General features: G+C 44.8%; 1 protein-coding gene across 1 annotated transcript; it reads left to right on the top strand.

Annotated features, from left to right (window-relative positions):
• Positions 1 to 3,987: 3,987 nt before the first annotated feature.
• Positions 3,988 to 5,954, top strand: LOC119657702 (membrane-bound alkaline phosphatase-like). The gene is made up of 3 exons (XM_038064744.1): positions 3,988 to 4,148; positions 4,237 to 5,390; positions 5,505 to 5,954. Exons 1-3 carry the CDS (start codon positions 4,073 to 4,075, stop codon positions 5,913 to 5,915), a joined length of 1,641 nt encoding a protein of 546 aa, XP_037920672.1. The 5' UTR covers positions 3,988 to 4,072; the 3' UTR covers positions 5,916 to 5,954.
• The last annotated feature ends 18,323 nt before the right edge of the window (positions 5,955 to 24,277 follow it).

Below are 24,277 nucleotides of genomic sequence, written 5' to 3'. Positions count from 1 at the left end.
TTATGTAGGCTACGGAATCGTCCATCCTCATGTAGGGGGCCAGAAATTCTTCAGAGGATTCTTTTCTCGAACGCGGCAAAGAGTTCGTAATTCTTCTTGCTAAGAACCCAAGTCTCCGAGGAATATATGAGGACTGGCAAGATCATTGTCTTGTACAGTAAGAGCATTGACCATATGATGAGACATTCCGAGCGGAACAGTTTTTCTAAGCTGAAATAGACTTTGTTGGCTGACAACAACCGTGCGAGGATTTCATCATCATAGCTGTTTTCGGTTGTGATTTTCGACCCTAGATAGGAGAAAATATCAATTATTCTTCCCGTTTGACCAGTGCGGTTTGATGTTGTTGGTTGGTTGGTTTTCGGTGCTGACGTTGCCGCCATATACTTTGTCCTGCCTTCACTGATGTGCAGCCCAAGATCTCGCCCCGATAGCCGCCCGCTCGATCTGGATGAAGGCAGTTTGAACGTCTCGGGTGGTTGTTCCCATGATGTCGATATCGTCAGCATAGGCCAGTAGTTGGGTGTACTTAAAGAGGATCGTACCTCTTGCATTTACCTCAGCATCATGGATCACTTTCTCCAGGGCCAGGTTAAAGAGGACGCATGATAGGGTATCCCCTTGTCGTAGACCGTTGTTGATGTCGAATGGTCTTGAGAGTGATCCTGCTGCTTTTATCTGGCCTCGCACATTGGTCAGGGTCAGCCTAGTTAGTCTTATTAATTTCGTTGGGATACCGAATTCTCTCATGGCCGTGTACAGTTTTACCCTGGCTATGATAGCATAGACGGCTTTAAAGTCGATGAATAGATGGTGCAACTGTTGTCCATATTCCAACAGTTTTTCCATCGCTTGCCGCAGAGAGAAAATCTGATCTGTTGCTGATTTGCCTGGAGTGAAGTCTCTTTGGTATGGGCAATGATGTTATGGGCGTATGAGGCTATCCTACCTAGCAAGATAGTGGAGAATATTTTATAGTTGGTACTTAGCAACGTGATACCTCTATAATTGCTGCACTGTGTGATATCTCCCTTTTTATGTATGAGACCGATAATGCCTCGTTGCCAATCGTCAAGCATTGATTCGCTGTCCCATACCTTGAGCACAAGTTGATGAGCCACTTGGTGTAATTGGCCGCCCCCGTATTTAACCAGTTCGGCTGTAATTCCATCGCCTCCTGGCGACTTATGATTTTTTAGCCGATGAATTGCACGGACTGTTTCTCCTATACTTTGTGGTGGCAGTATTTGTCCGTCGTCTTCAGTTGGCGTCCATGTTTTGGTTGTTCAGTAGCTCATCAAAGTACTCAACCCATCGCTCCAATATGCCCATTCTGTCGGAAATCACATTTCCTTCTTTGTCTCGGCAGGAAGAGCATCGAGGTGTATAAGGCTTCATCCAGCTGACTTGTTGGTAAAACTTGCGCGCCTGGTGCAATTGCTCCCTGTACTTTTATAGTTCACAGACTTGCTGGTTCTCCCAGGCTTCCTTTTTCCGTCTGTGAAGTCGCTTCTCCGCTCGACGGAGTTCGTGATAAGTCTCTGCGCGTGCCCGCGTTCTTTGAGAATGCAACATTACTCGGTATGCGGCATTCTTCCGTTCCGTTGCTAGCTTACATTCTTCGTCAAACCAGCCGTTCCGACTTTTCTTTCGGTTGGGGCCAAGTATGTTTGTAGCCGTATCAATGATAACGTTCTTCAGGTGGCTGTGAAGATCATTTGTTAATGCTTCATCTCCAGGTCCTCTGTTGACTGCGGTTATTGCGGCATCCATTTCCCTCTTATAGGTGTCGCGGAGAGCTGTATTGTGGATGGCTTCAGTGTTAACTCTCACGTGATTGTCAGAGGGAATTCTGGGTGGTGTTGTTATTCGAGCTCGGAGCACCATGCCAACGAGATAGTGATCCGAGTCTATATTGGCCCCCCTATATGTTCTGACATTCATCAAGGCTGAGAGGTGGCGGCGTTCGATCAACACGTGGTCAATTTGGTTGAAAGTGGTCCCGTCTGGAGAGGCCCACGTATGTTTGTGGACCGCTTTCCGCGCAAACCAGGTACTTCCAACATCCGCAGTCCGTTATCATTTGTATTTTCGTGTAATCTATGGGAGCCAGCGTATCGCCTGAATATGGGCTCCGTCCCTACTTGGCTGTTAAAATCCCCAAGTATGATTTTGATGTCATATCTGGGACAGGCTTCGAGGGTTCGTTCTACTGTCTCGTAGAAGGTATCCTTCTCCGACGCTACAATCTCCTCTATAGGGGCGTGAACGTTAATGAGGCTTATATTTCTAAACTTGCCTCGCAGGAACAGAGTGCACAGCCGTTCGCTTATGTTTTCAAAGCCGATAACAGCAAGTTTCATTTTTTGACTGACTAAGAAACCTACTCCGAGCACATGGTTTACTGGATGGGCACTATAATATATGGTGTAGCGGCTCTTCTCCAGGAAGCCGGTCCCTGTCCAACGCATCTCCTGTAATGCTGTTAAGCCCAATATTGGGACAGGGTATCGGCTAGCTGCTCAGTAGCTTCATCTCTGTACAGGAAGCGCACGTTCCATGAGAAAATGCCCGAATCGTTATTCCGTTGTCGTTGTCGAGTTCGTTGGTGTGTAATCCGTCCAATCCGAGGCTCCTGTTGTAGCTTCTTAACAAGTTGTTTTCCGTGTAAGGTTGTCAGCCCTACCCAACCCCCAACCTAGAGGATCAGTTGGTACAATTTGTCCCGTTTTTAGGCGCGAGAGACTCGCCTTCATCCTTCTCCGTCTGCAGCTTTTCGTTAAGAAAGAGCTCCCAGCGGTCATCACGTGGAGGTGGAGATAAGGTTTGGCAGTAGAGCTGTTGGTGTTGGTTCAGCAGGCATTTCCCAGGTTTTATGCTCCATCGTGGGTACCAATCCACGTTTCGCCCTGGGACCTATACTACCCTTTGTTGTTTAGCAGTTAATAAATACATATTTTTTCTAAAAACATGACGTTTTTTTTGTTAAAAATTAGATAACTAAGTATATTATACTTACAAATTACATAAATTAATAAATTTTAAAGCTGAAAAACATCCGATAATTAATATTTGGTATAGAATCTGCAGTGCATCTAATAATATGGCCAGGGACTGTATACCATCAAGGCCATCTCTCCTTTATTGGAAAGGAAAAAATCCGAAAACGAGAGGTCTATAATTAAATGACAACAGCGATAAATCAACTCACAAAAGGTTTGTTGAACACACAGGTTGATCCCTACCATCAGAGAGTGGCTGGAGGGAAAGCATGCGGAGATCCATTGGAATTCCGCCCAGTTTCTAATCGGCAATGGAGGGTACTGTCAATAGTTAGGGACCAAGGACGACGCTGTTACGTACGCCACGCATAGAAGAAAAGAGACTTAGCTGAAGTAAGCTAACTGCACTTCCTGATGTAATACCGGGGGGAGGGTTTTAGTGGGCAGAAACCTCACGAACTAGCGCATCCATGTCACTATCTTTTGAAGATTTCCACCCCCTTACAGAGAAAGACAGACGGACATTGAATTGATTTTAATAAGGTTTTGTTTTACATAAAACCTTAAAAAGGTTGCTTTTTGGTCTAGACTCATTTTTCAGCTCACAGAGAAGAAGCGATTATGATGAGTGGTCTGGCCGTGCTCTGCCATGAATTTGAGTTGAAGTTTGCATTATGCGATCTGAAATAATGAAGTAGATATCAATTCCACTTTAAACGGTTAGTTATAAATATCAAAATAAAAGCCATAGTGATAAGGGCAGCCTGAACAACGTCAAACCGATAAGCTATAATTACTGCGACTCCATCAAGATTTAAGAAGCGTTTTAAGTTGCTGGAACTTAGATGACACGAAATCCATACACACTTGTTTCTCCAACAATGTGCTTATCTTCGGTAAATTTTACTAATTCTTTTATGCCAATTTCAAATCTCGAATGGCGAAAGACAGACCTTGTTGATTAGATTAGATGCCAATCCCCACATTTGTGTTATTTAGGAGTCCAAGTTCAACCCCAGAAACTTTAGTTGTGTCCAGCGATCAGGCGTGGTCAGTACGGAGTTGACAAGATGATGGGGCCGAAGTATATCCTGTTGGCCGTGGTAGTATCTGTAACGGTTGCTCAAGTTTCTAGTAGAGTTAATGGTGAGTGGTTTGCAGTTCCTTTTGTTCTATCAAAAGGTTGATGTGTCGTGAGTCCAATAAACACAAAAGTCATAATTTACACCTACAGATAATGAAAAGAAAATCCATCCGGACTTGCCTTCTCTGCCGCAATCCAGAGCGGCAGGTCTCGAACTTAACAGTGACTTTTGGCACAACAGCGCACAAGCTACTATCGCCTCCAAGCTCAGACAGAAATTGAATAATAATAAGGCAAAGAATATTATAATGTTCTTGGGAGACGGAATGTCCTTGCATACCGTTGCTGCTACAAGGTCGCTCATTGGTGACGAAGCCACGCAAATCTCTTTCGAGAAATTCCCACATATAGGACTATCGAAAACTTACTGCGTTAATAAACAAGTCGCAGATTCAGCATGCACCGCCACCGCCTACCTTTGTGGAGTGAAAGGGAATTACGGAACAATTGGAGTCAATGCGAAAGTCGAAAGATACAACTGCGAACAGGGATTGGATGAAACCAACTTCACTCCAAGCATAGCGAAGTGGGCTCAGGATGCCGGAAAGGACACTGGATTAGTTACGACAGCGCGAGTAACGCACGCTTCGCCCGCTGGTCTGTATGCACATACAGCCAACCGAGATTGGGAAAATGATGAAAAAATCCGAGGTAATGGTTGCGATTCGACAAAAAATACTGACATTGCTCAGCAGCTCGTTTTTTGGGAAACCGGAAAAAATATGAAAGTTGTACTTGGAGGTGGACGCGGTGAGTTTTTGGACGCGTCCATGAAGGACGGAGAAGGATTAGCTGGGTGGAGAGGTGATGGCCAAAATCTTGTTGAAAAGTGGTTAAGCAATCACAAGTCCATGGGTAATGCGACATACGCATGGAATCGCGATGAACTTCTGGCAGTGGACCCAGAGAAAACCGACTATTTGTTGGGGTTATTCAATGAGGGACATTGCTCCTTCCATGGAGATCTGAAGCGAGAGGGACGCGATAAAATCGAACCAACTCTTACCGAAATGACTGAGGTCGCAATCAAAATGTTGCAAAAGAGTGAAAATGGTTTCTTCTTATTCGTGGAAGGAGCACGTATTGATATGGCACATCATGATACGAAGGCTAGGAAGTCACTTGAAGACACGGAGGAGTTTGCCAAGGCACTTCAAAGGGCAAGAGATATGACTTCCGAGGAGGATACTCTTATTGTCGTAACTTCTGATCATGCGCACACTCTCACCATCAATGGTTATCCGGTAGGTTTTCCCTATATTCTTTCTTTTTTCCGACTGGAAGAAATTAGGACTTCAGTCAATTTGTTACATGATTCGGAGCTCTGTTATAAACAAAAATACTTTGACCTAATTTAGATGAGAGGATCGAATATCTTGGGACTTTCTGGGGACTCGGGAACAGACGGCATTCCCTATACATCCATTTCTTATGCTAATGGTCCAGGATTCGATAACACCTACAAGGAGACTGGCGGTGGTCGACGCGATATCACCAACGACGATTTCACAGATGCAGATTATTTATACCCAGCTACGGTGCCATTGGACTCCGAAACTCATGGAGGAGATGATGTCGGTATTTTTGCATCCGGACCTCATTCACATTTGTTCGATGGTAATTTCGAGCAAAACAACATCCCCTACTTGATGGCTTACGCAGCAGGCATTGGACCATACGAGGGACGTACAGATGGAGCAGCAGAAGTCACAGTTACACTGTCCCTTCTGATTGGGTCAGTGCTAGTAGTCTTAGGATATCTGTATTAGTTTCCTTATAGGGGAGAAGAAAAAAAGTGTGATGTTTTCTGTTGTAAGTTTAATTTTAATGTAGGAACTGCATACGATTGTGGTTATGTATTTCATTTGAAATGTGGAAAATAAATTTAATATATTATTAAATTATTAGCAGAAAATGATGGGTGTTTTTTATTCTCCATTTTCATTTGAGAGGGATCAACTACAAACTTTTTAACTTCAGGCCGACTAGAAGGGAATCAGACGCCGGGATTTGAAAGCACTATCAAATAATACTTTTTATGATCAAATACTGCATACTGTGTAGGAATTCATGAAAATATTATACCTCTTATAGGGTCGCCAACTGAACATGATTTGCCGTTAATTGTGAAGTCAGCATCTTATTTCCATGGCTTAAGATGCAGTAAATTCACGTGAAATTGATAAGTTTGAACTGTTATAACTTTGACACTAATAGTCGGATTTCCATGATGACATGCGTATGTACGATACTGTCCTCTATTCAGGTGCAAAAATTGAGTATCCCTAGTTTGAACTTAAGGGAGGTTTCAATTTCTAAATGTTGGTAATATACTATTAGTAAGTTTATTTGAGCAGATATCAGAATGTGACATATTTTGAGGCCTAGATTTCATATAAATACTCACCCCTGATTTTTTTTCAGATTTTTAGGTTGGATAGTTTTCGAAAATGAGTCCTGTCTCATTAGTGTACACATTTTGACTTCTTGCTCGTGCACTTTACAATTCATGCCAAAACTAATGTCGTTTGACTACATTCAGTAAAAGAAAATTAACATCCCACCTTTGCATATATAGGGAAGATACTACTTTGAATATGTATTGCAATAGTGAGGCCAATGATTACCTATGGAGCGGTAATCTGGGCAGAAAGAAAGAACCGAATTCAGAACACAAGCCAGAGAATTACATAAGCTCCAAAGGCAGACTTGCGTGTGTATCAGTGGGGTAATGAGGACATGTCCAACGGCATCCCTGGAGGTCCTTCTGGTATTAACCCCTCTCCATTTGCACATACAGATTTAGGCAAGGAGGACAATTTTCAGGATGGTCGGTAGTGTGAGTGAGACGGGGAGCGGTATTCCGAATTACTGATAACAAGGGATAACATGACAACGAGGTTTCACTTTGATGAAAAGTTTGAAACAGGTTGGAGTAACAAGGCAGACTGGGAGAGCGTGGCTGCGACATTCGGCTTAAACCAGCAACTGATTATTTTGTACACTGACGGATGCCTCACAGCAGAGGGAGCGGGTGCCGGTGTCATTGGTCCAAGGAAAATGTACTTTGAGCCAATGGGCAGGTACGGTAGCATATTTCAGGTGGAAATATACACCATAGACAAATGTGCCTCCTTTAATCTCCAAAGGAACTACAGGCACTTAGGGCCAACCAGGTGAACTCTAAATTGGTGTGGGAATGCCTGGAGAGACTGAATACACTCGACTCGTCCAACAAGGTCTGGATACTTTGGGTTCCAGGTCATGCTGGGTTGAAAGGCAACGGGGAAGCGGACAAACTAGCCAAGAAGGCCAGAACCCCGAATCGGAAACGGTTTCATGGCTATGACCCTAAGAAATAAAGAGGAACGGTTAAGGGAACTATACTGGGCGGGCCTACCAGGTATGGAGCAGTCCGGGATGCTTATTATGGGATACGAACCCATGCGCACAAAGTATTGCTTAAACCTCACCAAAAAGAACCTCCGAATCATAGTGGGAATTCTTACTGGTCACTGTTGGCTAAACTATAAGCTAGGGAAACTAGGGATATCTACGGACACTGCCTGCAGGTTCTGTGAGGAGTGTGATGAAACCTCTATACACGTGCTGGGACAGTGTCCGGCACTTGTGCAAAGTAGGTCGAGACATCTGGGAGAACACTTAATACCAGATGAAAAATTGAAAGATCTGGAAATAGGGAATATACTAAAATTTCGAACGGTTAGAGCCTTGCTTGAGATACTGTGATTAATAGGTACACTATACTAATTAAAAGGAGCACAATACACCGCGTCCTTAAAGAACACGCGGGGCGACTTCCACTTTACAGACTAATAATAATGGAGAGCCCTCTTTACACTTTATGTAAATTTGAGTTATAGTTTCCATATATCTTAAGTAATTAACATTACTTATATTTTTATTAAAATATTTAAGCGAACATTTAATATTACTGGTTTTACATATTATTAGTCCTAATTCTAATCAGCGAACTCAACTCCAATTCTATTCCGCGAACTCAACTCCAATTCTATTCCGCGAACTCAACTCCAATTCTATTTTCCAAATCAAAAAGACTTCAGTGTTCTTTTTTCAATTCCAAACTTAATATTAAAAATCAGTGACAGGTCTGAAAAACATAATTACTGCGATCTTCCACTCCCTTAGCGTGCTACGCAAAGTGGATAGATCCGCGCCATCTATATTGCTCGCACTCGCAACATTCGAAATAAATTTCGAATGCTGCGAATCCTGCCGCGCCACATCACTCCGCCCCCAGATGAAACCTAGGGGTTTCAGCGACTGATCCCCGAACTTCGTTCGCCGTTAATCCGCAAAGCGGACACGACGTTGCTTCGGGGCGCACGCGGGTTTCAGCCTGGACAAAGAGACCGCCTTTTTGTGACCACCGATCTCGAGCTGGAAGAAATGTTCTCCCCGCTCGAGAACGCGGTACGGGCCCTCATATGGAGGCTGCAGCGGCTTCCGGACGGCATCCGTTCTGATCAGCACATGCGTGCATGTGTCCAGTTCCTTGGGCGAACAAGCAGGTATGGACGAGTGTCGAGTTGGTGGTGGCGCCTTGATGCGCCGGAGATTGTCCCTCAGCAGACGCACCAACCCCGACTCCGTGAGACCCGATCTCTTGTCGAAGACCGGATCGCTTGGGAGTCTTGGGTTCTCCCCGTAAACCAGCTCCGCGGGGCTGGCAGCAAATTCCTCTCGGCGGGTTGTACGAAGGCCGAGTAGGACGAGAGGCAAGACTTGCGTCCAGGACGGGTCGTCGCGTGCCATAATGGCGGCTTTCAGCGTCCGGTGCCAACGTTCCAACATCCCATTGGATTGTGGGTGGTATGCCGTAGTCCGCTGGCGTTTAAAACCAAGGAGTTTGCCTAACTCGGAGAAAAGGGTGGACTCAAATTGCATTCCCTGGTCAGTGATGACCACTGCAGGGACGCCAAAGCGAGGTATCCACTCTCGACAGAGGGCTTCAGCACATGATTGCGCCGTAATGTCTTTCAGAGGTATTGCCTCAGGCCACCGCGTGAACCTGTCGATGATTGTGAGGCAATACTTATAACTGTGCGAGTCTCGCAAAGGCCCTATTATGTCGAGGTGTATGGTGTGGAAACGCTTGGTAGTGCGGGGGAATGAGCCCACTTCTTTCCTAACATGCCTGGAGACTTTACACTTTTGGCATGCGATGCACTCTCTGGCCCAGGAATTGATATCCTTGTTCATGGAGGGCCAGAAGTATTTTCCGGTGACTAACCGGTTTGTTGTCCTGATGCCGGGGTGCGCCAAGTCGTGAACTGCGTGGAACACTTCCTTGCGAAATGTGGCCGGAATGTATGGCCGAGGTCCCTTTTCCGAGTCTTCGCAGCAGAGCGAGAGGTTTGAGCCGAAGATGGGCAACTCCCGAAATTTGTATTTGGGGTTGGACTTGAGGCTCTGAAGTGCTGCGTCATCCACTTGCGCCTTGGCAATAGCCGAGAAATCGAGTGAGGCGGGGATGTTAACTTCGGAGACACGAGACAAAGCGTCAGCAACAATGTTGTCCTTCCCGGACACGTGCTGGATGTCCGACGTAAACTGGCTTATGAAGCTCAGGTGTCGAAGCTGACGAGGGGACGCTTTGTCGGGCTTCTGTTTCAAAGCGAACGTGAGAGGCTTATGGTCCGTGAACACTGTGAACGGCCGGCCCTCTAGGGAGAAACGGAAGTATTTGATGGACAGGTATGCGGCGAGCAGTTCGCGATCGTAGGTGCTGTAGTTCCGTTGAGCGGGATTCAACTGCTTCGAGAAGAAGCTCAACGGCTGCCAAACTTGGTCCACCTTTTGGTGAAGGGCAGCACCTACTGCGATGTCAGAGGCATCAACAAAAACGGCTAGGGGTGCATCTTGCAGAGGGAATGCCAAGAGCGTAGCGTCAGCCAGTTGTTGACGATATTTGTCAAACGCGCAGATAGCCTCTTCAGACCACACGATCTCTCGTGTGTCCTTAGTTTTGGGGCCAGACAAGTACGCGTTCAAAATGGACTGGAGATGGGCGGCCTTGGGCAGGAAACGACGGTAGAAGTTTAGCATGCCCAAGAACCTCCTCAACTCCCTCACTGTCTTTGGACGCGGGAAGCTTGTTATCGCTTGCACCTTGTCTGGGTCGGGCTGTATTCCTTCAGGGGAAATGAAATGGCCGAGGAATCTCACCTGTTGTTGAAGGAATTTGCATTTCTCAACGTTTAGGACTAAACCGGCCTCAAGGAGACGTTGAAAAATGCACTCGAGATGGGCTAAGTGCTCAGACTCAGTGGAAGAAGCGACCAAAACATCATCCAAATATACGAAACAGAATTCGAGGTTTCGCAGGACTGAGTGAATGAACCTTTGAAAGGTTTGCGCCGCGTTGCACAATCCGAAAGTCATTCGGGTGAACTCGAAGAGTCCAAAGGGTGTGCATATTGCCGTCTTTGGAATGTCTTCAGGAGCTACTGGAATTTGGTGATAAGCCTTGGTTAAGTCCAAGGTCGAAAAGATGCGGCAATTCGCGAGGTGATGCGCAAAGTCGTGGATGAGTGGAATTGGATATCGGTCAGGAACAGTCTGTGCATTTAGCCTTCTGTAATCCCCACATGGGCGCCATTCGCCGTTTGGCTTAGGGACCATATGCAGTGGGGAAGACCAACAGCTGTTTGAGGGCCTGCAGATACCCTGTTGAACGAGTTGTTCAAACTCTTTCCGTGCAATTGCCAGCTTCTGAGATGGTAGAGGACGCACCTTCGAGAAGATCGGGGAACCAGTAGTGATAATGTGGTGCTGCACATTGTGCTTCACTGGTTTGGAGAGACTACAGTTGGTAGTAATCTGGCTGAACTTTTGGAGAAGTGCCCGAACACGAGAGTCGGTAATGTCTTCTAAAAGAACGGAAAGATTATTGCCTGGGTGAGATACCATATGTCCCGACGAATTAAGTTTGGTCGTGGAATCTATAAGAGACTTGTTTTGCAAGTCCACCAGCAATCCATAGTGACACAGGAAGTCTGCGCCTAGTATGGGGAAGCTGACATCCGCCAGGATGAAACGCCACGAAAACGTCCTACGCAAGCCAAGACTCACGTCCACTTGCCTATACCCGTACGTGTTTATGCGGGAGGAATTTGCTGCCGCAAGTTTGAGCGGTTGAGGGAAAAGTTGATGATGCTGGGGTACGGGAAGGACCGAAACCTCCGCACCCGTGTCGACGAGGTAGTTGCGCCTGCTGAGGGGGTCGAAAATAGTTAGGCGACGTGGTGCTGCGTTCTGGGTGGCCGCCGCCAAGACCCCCCGCGGACCTAGTTTTTTGTGGTAGGAGAGAATCTACACGGTAGCGTACATCTTGTCGCTTTATCCCCGAATCTGCGGTGGTACCAGCAAATCCCTGGGTCCGTGGACTGTCTTGACGACCTGCTACCTGATCGCCCTTTTCGGATGGCAGACCGCGAGCGTGCTCGCGATCTGGCGCCCGAACGCTGAGCGTCCAACGTCGCCCGCATCTCGGCCATACTGGCTGTTAAAGCAGCAATTTCGCGCCTCAATTCACCCACCTCATCCGACGGTGGTTGAACGGCCGCCAAGGTTGGGCGTACGTACACCTCCTGAACCTGGTCGGCCGTCGCTGCCAGTTCCTCCAAGGAACCAGAGACGCAAGCGAGGATCGCCCGGGTGCCCTCCGGGAGCCGACGCAGCCAGAGCGACTTGATCAGGTCGTCGCCGATCTTGCTCCCACCCAATTGCCTCATTTCACGAAGCAATTGGCTGGGAGTTCGATCACCCAACGTTAAACCTGCCAGCAAGTGGTCTAATTTTGCCGACTCGCTTGCCGACAGGCGCATGATCAACTCGCTCTTGAGCTGCACGTACGATGTCGACTTCACCACGTCGGACACCAGAAGTATGGACTCTTCGTCCAGGCCGACCACCGCGTAGTTGAAGCGGGTAGCGTCCGATGTGATGCCGGACATTTGGAATTGTGCTTCCAAATGCACGAACCACAGTTCGGGGTTCCGCCGCCAAAACGGAGGAACGCGTACGGCGAGGGCGGTCACTTGCGGGTCCGATGGGCCTGCCGTGTCTTTATTGTCAAAAGACATTTTTCTTACAGAGAAGTACGAGATTGAGATGTAAACGCGGTGAGTTTATACTGAAACGCGGTGAACTTTACACCGACACGGCAGGTCGCACCCACAAATGCACGCACGAAACGAGAAAAAACGAAGCGGACGCTATCCAGCGCAGACCAAAAACACCACCAATGAGAATGGAGGACTCGCGATGCTAAACGCCTGCACGCCGTCTCTTGCAGCGATTTCAATTTTTTTATTACTATTTTTTTTAACTGAATAAATAAATAAATATTATATATAAATGAATAATAATTTCACTTAAATATAACTCCTCGACGGCGGTGCTGGTCGAGTTTATCGGCTGTAGCTGCGGCGTTGGCGGTGCTGGGGCCGTTCGTTTGTTGCTGTTGTTGATCGTTGTGGCAATGATGACTAGTCCGGTGCGTGAAAGGTGTTGTGCAGGAGGGCGTGCGTACGGGAAGTCGCGTGAAAATCTACTTCTGGAGAGGGTCCGACGTGTGTCGCGCAGTACACTGTGTAGAGAAGGTTTTCTCGCGTTTTTTCTTGCCTCTGCTCCGACTCGGGATGTGAAGATGCGACACGTTTTCGTGATGTTTACCACGGCACTCCACACTCAACTGTAGATGCGAACGCGTGAAAATCGCTTGCCGTACGGTCTACTGATGTTTTGGAAGGATTTCTCAGTCTTTGGAAGTTCTATTTCTGCCGTGTTGCTCGGACGAATTTTTGTCGTTAATAGAACTTCACCAATGTCGGCGATGGTGGACAATTATTCACTTTTAATATTGACTTAGAGTGAAATACAATTAACTTATAACAACTAAAACGGCGGCACCTGCTGAGGAGGCGGCGATGGTGGCGGAGCCTTCGGCTCCTGCTGCGATAGCGATGGTTGCAGCGATGATGGTGGAGTTGAGTGCGGCGGCGAAAGTGGCTGCGGCAGCGATGGCGGCTGCGGCTGCGACCTCTGCGGCGATGGTGGAGTTGAGTGCGGCGGCGAAAGTGGCTGCGGCAGCGATGGCGGCTGCGGCTGCGGAACTCTTACTTATCTCCAATCGGTTGTTGCGGCTGCCTGCTGAGCGATTGTGCTTGCGCAGACTGCGATTTGTTGATGGGGATGATGATGTGCTTGAGTTTTTCAATTTTGCAGGTTCTGGGAATTCGGGATCTTAGTTGTTGATGCTGTTGGTGCGAGTTCCGGGGTCACCAATTAAGTAATTAACATTACTTATATTTTTATTAAAATATTTAAGCGAACATTTAATATTACTGGTTTTACATATTATTAGTCCTAATTCTAATCAGCGAACTCAACTCCAATTCTATTCCGCGAACTCAACTCCAATTCTATTTTCCAAATCAAAAAGACTTCAGTGTTCTTTTTTCAATTCCAAACTTAATATTAAAAATCAGTGACAGGTCTGAAAAACATAATTACTGCGATCTTCCACTCCCTTAGCGTGCTACGCAAAGTGGATAGATCCGCGCCATCTATATTGCTCGCACTCGCAACATTCGAAATAAATTTCGAATGCTGCGAATCCTGCCGCGCCACATATCCATCAAACTTCGCTCGCATCGGTTTAGCCGTTTTGGAGAAAAGTGCGTGGGACAGACAGACGGAGAATCGATTTTAGTAAGGTTTTGTTTGATTTAAAAAGACTAAACCAACTAAAATTAAAATAACTTAAAAAACTGGTTTGGTTTTTCAAAAAACAATTTAAGTAGTTTTAGGCGATACAATACAAATTTAAGACCAATTTGCCAGATTGCTAATTCCTAGGTAAGGGAAATATTTGCAATATTTCTTATTTCATAATTGAGGGGTTCAGATTTCACTTCGTTAACGTAAAAGGCGATTAAAAGGGACTCTATAATCTTCTTTATGGTACGGTTGCCATGTCTCGGAGCTGAATTGAACTTTCGGTTTATGATTCGATTTTCGCATGTATGAAAGCTAGTCGATCACGGTAACGACAATGGTAAGAGGTTTACGGATTTCTGTAACTCCTCCAAATTTTTCGAGCCCAGAGTTTGCCATAAGATCAGTTGGGTTTGAACTGACCGGCAACATGCGTCAAATCGATCACATGACGATCAGCATTAGATTTAAGAGTGCTTTTCTGGATGTACGAAGCAAGAGAGGTGCTGTCATCGGGCTCAAGGGAAATCATCACTTGATGGTTGCTTGCCTTTGTATGCATATTGTGTTTGTTTTTCTCGCATGGCCGGCTCTCTGAACGCGACTGTCGCTCGACGGTGAGAAAATTATTGTGCTGATTAGACTGCAGATATCTTGAACACTGGGCTGCTAACGAAAGTGGTCCTTTATTTTGCACTAGTGAAGTTGCCCGCCACATCCGGAGGGAATACCAGGAGATCTGACTGTTTTGCGAGAGTTAAGTAGTAAGGGACCAACCACCCCTTTAAATTTCATAGAGTAGGATGTGGTGTGCGGCCCGCTCTAAAACGACCAATCACGCGGATTTATTTGGGCATCCGGTTGTTTTTGAGACATCGCTGGAATGTGCAATCGGGATGATTGGGGGTTGTGTTACCTGTGTGGGGTTGCCAAATCTCCCATCAGGCGCGTCCCGCTCATTTCCGACTCCACAGAATGGCTCTCGCCCAAATAGCGGCCTCGCTGCTCTTTCCCTGGCCAGTTCGTCATCTGGTTGCTTGCCTTCTAATCCAATCTGCCTTGGAGCTCAGAGTATCGAGACTTTATTGAGCGAGCCGAGCATGTTCAGTCTGTTAAGACATTCGTATACCAGTTTGGAGTTTACCTGGTAGGACCTAAGTGCCTCAACAACCACTTGGCTGCCGGTTAGAATAGCAATGTTATGCCCCCTATGGTTCCTTTCGATGTTGAAGGAGGCATATCTCTTTACGGCGTATATTTCCGCATGAAATATGCTCATATGTTACCCATTTGTTCAAAATGTCCAAGGAAGACCAATGAGCCCGGTGCCTGCTCCCACTGCTGTAAGGAATCCATCAGAGTACCAGGTAACCAGTTGCCGGTTTAAGCCGGAAGTCAATGCAATGCTCTTCTAGTTTGCCCAACTTGGTTCAAACTTCCTATCGAACGTTGCTCTCATGTTATCCCTTGGTATCAGCAATTGGGGATGCCGCCTAGAAGGAATATCAATTTCCCTTTGATTTGGGCAGCTCCTCGTCTTACTGGCACTTCCAGACATTCTGAAAAGCGCTCTTCTTCCCAGATGGACCTCGAGGAATGCATTTGGTAATCTGACTGTAATTATGTGGCGTTTCCAGCGATTAATTATTTGAAAAAATAAAAAACTTGTTTTTTCTTTTTCGCTGGTGTAAATATATTTATTTTGCAAATACCGATATTTCGGGAACCATTTGTTCCCTTCATCAGTGCTGGGACTTGTTAGGTAAGTTCTCACTGCCCCACTGATACACACACAAGTCAGTCTGTACTAACCAATATTTTGTTGAACCGTCTCTCGCTTTTATAACCGCGATAACTCGACGTGGCATTGAACTGATTAAAATTTTCAAGACTTCTGCCGGAATGCCTTTTTAGTTGGCTCTACTAGTGCCAGTAATTGTGCAATGCAGATACGCGCGTTGAAACCAAAACACACTCAAGCAAGGCAAAGGTTTCCTGTATTTCGGGCGATTGTAATTAAATTTACCTTCGAGCTTACTTTTTATAATATATATTTGAAATACAAATTTTACTTTAAGATGATATGTTTGGTTACAAGTCAACTGTACAAATGAAAATGAAACGTAAAATGAATGTGACCGACTTAGTCAGCGGTTGGCAACTTAATAATCAAAACGTTAGAGGCAGAAGAGAAGTCTCGCTTCATCTGTTTCTTTTCTGCCCCTAACTCATGGCACACTTTTCTCGCCGGTCCCCCACTCCCGTGGCGTGCTCCGCAAAGTGGACAGATCCGCGCCATCTATTCGTTCGCATTCGCAACATTCGAAATAAATTTCGAATGCCGCGAATCCTGCCGCGCCACAAGTCCTTGAAGTTAGTGTAGCTCCCTGGCTGTTAAGTTTGAGTTCCGTTCTGTCTGCCCAAATTACCACCAAATAGGTAATGATTGGCCTTTCTACTTTGGTGTATACCCAATCCAGCATTTTCGAGGTGCATTCCCATTTTTTTCCTGCTATGGACCTAGAAGTCATCACAGCCCTTGTGGTTTCCGGACATATATTTTCAACGTATATTTTCCAGAACCGTTTTTGGTCTGGTGTGATTCACAAATATTTGACCTCTGTTACTCGTTTCACCTCCATGCCAGGTAGTGTAATGGCTTTCAGGTTATCAAACTTTCGCTTCCTAGTGAATGGTACGATGTTGGCATTGGTTTGATTTCTGCCCAGCCCCATCTTCCTGCATCAGTTACTAGTGATTCGCAGTCCGGTTTGCATTCTATCACTTAGGGTACCCTCATATTTGTCCACACAGATTAAAACTATCATATATCATCAGCGTAACCCTGAACTTGTATTCCAGTCTTTGTTAGTTCTCCTAGGAGTTCATCAACTGACATGCTCTACATTAATGTTGATAATATCCCACCTTGTGGACAAGTGTTCATGACAATAGAATTTGTACCTATTGGCACTTCTATTTGCCTACTCTCTAACATTCTGTCCATCCAGAAGGCCGGTGTGTTTCCCACTTCCTTGCGGATCAGAGCATCTTGTATTTTTGTGTGCGATGTGCTATTGAACGCTCCTTCGATGTCCAGAAATGCAAACAGTGTTATTTTCTTTGTGCAGTTTCGGCTGACTGTCCCCTGCGGTAAGTGTGTTGACATGGATTGCGCATTAGAAGGTTAGTTCTAATATAGTTGCCTATGACCTTCTCCACGGTTTTAAGTATGAATGGTAGTTTCGGAACAAAGACAACTTATGCATGCATCTTAAGGCTATGTGCCCCTTACTACTGTTAGGAGAGATCCTATGATGATTTCTAGGTCTCTCGGAAGTAGTGCTGGGAAGGTGTCATATACTCTGGGTGATTTCAGTGGTTTAATGGTTCCCACTGTCTATCTTCTAACTTCCGAGAATACCTCTTTCGCTGGTTTCGGATTCACCTTTTTCCCCACTTCTGTTCGTTATTGGGGTGGGGGCAGATAATGTCTCGTTGTCAATCGTTAGGCATTGATTCACACCGACTGCTGGCGATTTCTATTTTTCAAGGCGATGGATTGCATGGACTATTTCCTCCATTCTTGGTCTCTCGTCGATATTTTGGTTGTTGAGCATTTCATCACAATACTAAGCCTATCGCTCCGATATACCCATATCTTCGGGGGGTCTCTGAGTGCGTCGCGTTCTTTGAGAGTGCAACATTGGCCGCTATACAATCTTTTTCTTTCCGGGTGCTACCTTATATTCATCGTCGAATCAATCGTTTCGTCTTTTTTGAGATTCGGGTCAAATATGTTGTGGCCATACGAATATTAACATTCTTCATGTGGTTGTGAAGATGAGTTGTTATTGCTTCATCTTCAGAACCTCTGTTAGCTGAGGCATATATTTCCTCTTATAGGTGTTACAGAGGACTCTGTTATGGATAGCTCGAGTGAGTACTCCCACCTGATTGTCAGAAGATATTGTTATTCGAGGTCGGAGTATCATGCCAATGAGATATTGATTCGAATCTATATTCGCACCCCTATATATTCTGACATGCATCGAGGCTGAGATGTGGCGGTGTTCGATTAGCACGTGGTCAATTTGGTACAAAAAACCATTTCGCGCGACACTGCTAATTGAATAGTCTGCATGACACCGAGCACAGGATTTGCTGGAAGGCAACTATAATGTACGGTGTAGAGGCTCTTCACCAAGAAAGCGTTTCCTCCTCAGTGCATCTCATCGGATGTGTAGTCAATCCAGTCCGGGACCAATTTCGTGGCTTTATAACAAGATGTACTCCGTGTAGGGTTATCAGCCGTACACAAAACCCAAGCTGGAGGGTTGGTTCGTATAATTGGCCCCGTTTTCAGGTTTTATGTTTCGTCGTGTGTACCAATCCACTATTCGCCCTAAAACGTATACTACTGCTTGACCGCTTATAAAGCCCATTGTTCATTATGGAGCCCCTACGTGGATCATGTGCTCAATGAAACCCATGGGAAAATGTGAGGCATTCGAATGCTGGATCTAAATTTACTGGTACTGTAATTGAAGCTCAAAAGTGTATCGGCGAGCAAAGATAAACACTTTGGATGTGCGGTTGAAACAGCAACCCAGCGAGAGTTACCTAGATATATGAAATATATGTGTATATATTATATTATATAATACTTTGTGATAATGCTACCGTGAAGGGGGGAGAGATTTGCGGATGGAGTATTTTGGTGGGTCAAAATAATACACGCTAGTTACATACTTAGAAAAAGGAATGCAGAATGTGGAGAGCAATCATGGTCCCGTGCAGAGGGCAATATATCAGTTTCTTTTATCCTGATTCGATTGGTATCCTTCTAAGTAGGTAAATTATCATCAAAACGAGAAATTTATGGTTCGGGCTGAATGTTTCCTAACGAGAATTGCATAGTCTTACGAACCAAAATAACTATGTGAGAATCTACCCGACAGGCAGTCATTACGAGCGATATGGTTTGTTTTGAGAGACTGGTCATCAAACCATTGAGGGAATGGCGTGTTAAGTGGGTATGAATTAGTCGAAAAGAAAACTAGAAATAAGATAAGCTAATATGAATAATAGATGTATTCGAGGACTATAGGCCCAAGATTAACACGTCTAAAAACAAGTAAATGTACCATTCAGCTATCGTTTTTCTGTAGGCACAATAACCACGACTCGATTTAGTTTTCAGATGCTGTTGTCATAAATATTTTTCAGTCAACTCAAGTATTTCCGTACTAAATAATCGCATATCGTATATCAACATCGCATGATCGTTTCTACGTGTTTATCGAGAAACAAAAGGTTTAATAAATATTTTTGCACATCTGACATTTGCTTCCATTTAATATTTTTGGTATTTATCATGATTAAATACGAAATATTTATTAAATGATATAAAGTTCCTTAATTTCAATGAAATATTTTAATCTTTTTATAACGCTTGAATGAATCTAAATCAAAACTTAATTTTAGAAAAGATTGTTGTCGAAAGTCTACTCGATTTATTCCTGGAACCTAAAAATGTAATAAATAAATTTACGTATCAATTGATTTACTGTTTCATGCGGCGGTAGCTGTAACCGATGAAATTAGACAAGGCGATAAGGTTTCTCTGGTGTTGATTATTATTCTATTTCAGAACATGAACGGTTGACAAATCCTAATAGCACTTTGCTATCTACATCCGCTAAACTCCCTCCAACTCGTCCAACTCGCTACTGTAATTTTCTTGGACTCCTTTGTAATCATCCCTCGCTTCAGTTGGCATTCCTCGAACAATAAACAATAAATAAACGTAAGGTCTATTACCGGGCACATATTCAGCCGTGAAAATGTCACAAATAAAAGCTGCCTCTTGGGCTTGTTTCACGGCTTCCGCAATTTTTGTCCCCAAGTGTTAAAAATGCGAGCTACTGCCAGCGTTATAGCCTTTCAGAAAAATGATCAGTAGATTTTTAAACACGCTATAAAAATTCAACTTGACCAAACATATTTCAATGTTCTAGCGACGTGCATGGAAGGAACTTCCAAACCTAGCGACAGTAACCCATTACACCCATTTTAATTTTTCCCTCATAGAAAAATGGTTTTCCGGTCAGAGAACAATCAAAACAGATTTATCATATTAGTTGCAAAATGTTTGGAAGTTGTTTTGCTTGGGGACGTTAGCGCGTTGAAATCTACCTAGTTCGATGTACTTACGGTGGTTTGTGTCGAGTTATCTTTCCTAAATATATCAAATTCTATTTTATTGCTGTTATCAATTATCTTGAGGTCGAGAAATGGGATTTCTTCTCCTTCGTCTACCGTCATGGTGAATACAAGAAGGGCATGTCTTGGAGGTGGAAATACTTAAAGAAGTCAAGCAGGCAAAGCTTGGCCCCTACAAAACTTTCTGCATAGATAGAGAAACTCAGGAAACGTGTCTAAACACGGATCTAGGAAACGCCTATTCCTGGCTCTTCAAATTAATTCCAAAATAAACTTATTAGCATAGTAAAATTACAGCCTAAAAACGGGACAAAATGTACCAACTGGTCCTCCAGGTTGGGGGTTGGATAGGGTTGACAACACTACACGGGAAACCGATGTTATGAAGCCACGAAACTAGCCTCGGACAGGGCGGATCTTACAACGACGAACCCGGCAACGACAACGGATTAACGATTTGGCAATTTTCGCATGGAACGTGAGCTCCCTGTACAGACCGAATGCTGCTGAGCAGCTTGCCGATACCCTGTCTCAATATAAGGCTGATGTAACAGCTTTACAAGAGATGCGATGGACAGGGACAGGTTTCCTGGAGAAGAGCCGCTACCCCATATATTATAGCGGCCATCCAGTAAACCATGTGCTCGGAGTAGGTTTCTTAGTCAGCCAAAAATGAAACCTGCTGTTATCGGCTTTGAAAATATAAGCGAAAAGCTATGCACTCTGCGTTTGCGAGGCAAGTTTAGAAATATAAGTCTCACGTTCACGCCCCTACAGAGGAGACTGCAGAGTCGGACAAGGATACCTTCTACGAGGCAGTTGAGCGGACCCTCGAAGCCTGTCCCAAGTATGATATCAAATCATACTTGACGATTTCAACAGTCAAGTAAGGACGGAGCCCGTATTCAGGCGATACGTCGGCTCCCATAGTTTACATAGGGATACCAATGATAACGGATTGCACATTATCCAGTTAGCAGTATCACACGAAATGGTTGTTGGAAGTACCTGGTTTGCGCGGAAAGCGGTTCAACATATGTGGGCCTCTCCAGACGGGACCACTTTCAACCAAATTGATGACGTGTTGATTGAACGCCGCCACCTCTCAGCCTTGATGAATGTCAGAACATATAGGGGGGCCAATATAGACGTGGAGCACTATCTGGTTGGCATGGTGTTCCGAGCTCGAATTATGACACCACCTCCAATCCCCTCTGATAATCAGGTGGGAGTGAATACTGAAGCCATCCATAACACAGCCCTTCGCGGAAATGGATGCCGCAATAACCGCAGTCAACATAGGACCCGGAGATGAAGTATCAACAAACGATCTTCACAATCACCTGAAGAACGTTATCATTGATACGGTCACAAAGCTACTTGGCCTCAGCCGCAAAAAAGTCGGAACGTCTGGTTTGACAATGAATATAAGCTAGCAACGGAACGGAAGAATCCTGAATGTCGAGTAATGTTGCATTCTCAAAGAACGCGGGCACGCGGAGAGACTTATCACGAACTCCGTCGAGCGGGAAAGCAACTTCACAGACGGAAAACGGAAAATTGGGAGAACCAACAAGTCTGTGAACTAGAAAAGTACACCAGGCGCGGAAGTTTTACCAACAAATCAGCAGGATGAAGCCTTATACACCTCGATGCTCATCCTACCGAGACAAAGAGGGAAATCTGATTTCCGACAGAATGGGCATATTGGAGCGATGGGTTGAGGATTTGGATGAGCTACTGAACAACCAGAACATCGGCGAGTTGGAGGTCCCGCAAACTGAAGACGACGGACAAATACTGCCACCACCAAGTATAGGAGAAACAGTCCGTGCAATTGATCGGCTTAAAAATCATAAGTCACCAGGAGTCGAATTGGTTAAATATGGAGGCGACCAGTTACACCAAGTGGTTCATCAACTTGTGCTCAAGGTATGGCACAACGAATCAATGCCTGACGATTGGCAACGAGGCATTATCGGTCTCATACATAAAAAGGGAGATATCACACAGTGCAGCAATTATAGAGGTATCAGGTTGCTGAGTACCATCTATAAGATATTCTTCGCTATCTTGTTAGGCCGGATAGCCCCATACGCCCAGAACATCATTGGCCCATACCAAAGAGGTTTCACTCCAAGCAAATCAGCAACAGATCAGATTTCCTTTCTGCGGCAAGCGATGGAAAAACTTTTGGAATATGGACAACAGTTGCACCGTCTTTTCATCGATTTTAAAGCCGCCTATGATAGCATAGCCGGGGTAAAACTGTACACGGCCATGAATTCGGTATCCCAACGAAATTGATAAGGCTGACTAGGCTGACCTTGACCAATGTGCGAGGCCAGATAAAAGCAGCAGGATCACTCTCAAGACCATTCGACATCAACAACAGTCTACGACAAAGGGATGCCCTATCATGTGTCCTCTTTAACCTGGCCCTGGAGAAAGTGATCCATGATGCTGAGGTAAATGCAAGAGGTACGATCCTTTTTAAGTCCACCCAACTACTGGCCTATGCTGACGATGTCGACATCATGGAAAGAACCACCCGAGACGTACAAACTGCCTTCATCCAGATCGAGCAGGCGGTAATCGGCGCGAGATCTTGGGCTGCACATCAATGAAGGCAAAACAAAATATATGGTGGCAACGTCAGCACCGAAAACCAGCCAACCAACAACATCAAACCGCACAGGTCAAACGAGAAGAATAAAGATAGGAGACTAGAACTTTGAGACCGTTGATAATTTCTCCTATCTAGGATCGAAAATCATAACCGATAACGGCTACGATGATGAAATCCGCGGACAGTTTTTGTCAGCCGACAGAGCATATGTCAGCTTATAAAAACTGTTCCGCTCGAAACGTCCATAGAAACATAGGGTGAAAGGTCTTACTGTACAAGATAATGATCTTGCCAGTCCTCATGTATTCGTCGGAGACTTAGGTTCTTAGCAAGAAAAATTGCGAACTCTTGGCCGCTTTCGAGAGAAGACTCCTCCGAAGAATTTTTGGCCCCCTAACGACGAAATCCATGAGCGATACCACAACTGTTGTGGATAAAATCTGGCTCAATAGGTTGCGGAGGGTGGATCACCTAATCCATATGGATGAGGATGATCCAGCCCGGAAGGGCAATATGTATGGTAGAAAAAGAAGACGAAGCAGTCCCTGCCTGAGATGGAGCGATGGCGTAGGTCAGGACGCCAGACAGCTGGATGTTTTGGAGTTCTTTATTTAGGCAAACCTAGATCGGATACCGGTTGTTGCGCCGTTGATGATGACAATTATAGTATTTCTAGGATTAAGAATTAGGTTGTAATGAACTTATGGGAATAGGAGGATCAGAAGATCATCCTAAGTGGTCGAAAACAACCTAATGGGAAGAGCTAGAAACCTAAAAAGTTGGCGATATTGACCGTGAAGGTCCGCCCTCAAAGATTGAAGCTCCATCAAAGTGCTCGGTCGACACGTTCTTGCACGCCTCTGTGCTAGTCAGGCTCCGGAACGTGGGGGCGGGGGGGTTCTTTGAGTGCTTTGATGCCTCACGTGTCATTAATGCAGAATCAGCGTGTCTATACCGATGCGTGGGTCCACACCGGGTTTCAAAATTGACAATAAACGAAGGAATTCGAAAACGAATATATAGAAATAAAAAAAAAATTGAAAATAATAATATATATAAATGAAAAGAAGAAAATTAAATGAAATCAAAGAAAAAAATAAAAATAAAAAAATAGAAGGAAAAGAAATGAACTTCAAACAAAAGAAAAATTAACACTTACACATGGGATCACTTCGAGCTCGGCGTTGTGTGTAGATATGATGATGCTGATTCTGTTAGTGGCTAAAAGAAAATATTTAAAACGTTACAATATGAATTTCAGAACTTTACAATTTATTACTTCATTTTCCTTTTCAATAAATAAAAAAAACCCTTTTTAAAGTTCGCGGTTGCTTCTATGCTGCGCACTGGGATTTTCTCAAGATCGGACTACAAAAACGATACTTTTGGTTTGCATTGTGATATCATCGGAATAATTGTAACCCTATAATGTCCACCGATCACCGGAATAACAATGGTATTCACATCAACTTTACATGGATCCGAAATGAATTTTCGAGCAAGGACAATATC

The sequence above is a fragment of the Hermetia illucens genome, chromosome 5 (assembly GCF_905115235.1).
Source record: "Hermetia illucens chromosome 5, iHerIll2.2.curated.20191125, whole genome shotgun sequence".
Lineage (NCBI taxonomy): Eukaryota > Metazoa > Arthropoda > Insecta > Diptera > Stratiomyidae > Hermetia > Hermetia illucens.
The sequence above is the reverse complement of the archived record's forward strand: the minus strand, read 5'-3'. Positions and strand labels throughout refer to the sequence as shown.

What these genes read in the sequence shown, in the direction of transcription:
- LOC119657702 (XM_038064744.1), top strand. Translation starts at nt 4,073, where the DNA reads ATGATGGGGCCGAAGTATATCCTGTTGGCCGTGGTAGTATCTGTAACG. An exon ending in AGTTTCTAGTAGAGTTAATG is followed by an intron (nt 4,149 to 4,236) that starts GTGAGTGGTTTG and finishes TTACACCTACAG; the next exon opens with ATAATGAAAAGAAAATCCAT. An exon ending in TCACCATCAATGGTTATCCG is followed by an intron (nt 5,391 to 5,504) that starts GTAGGTTTTCCC and finishes GACCTAATTTAG; the next exon opens with ATGAGAGGATCGAATATCTT.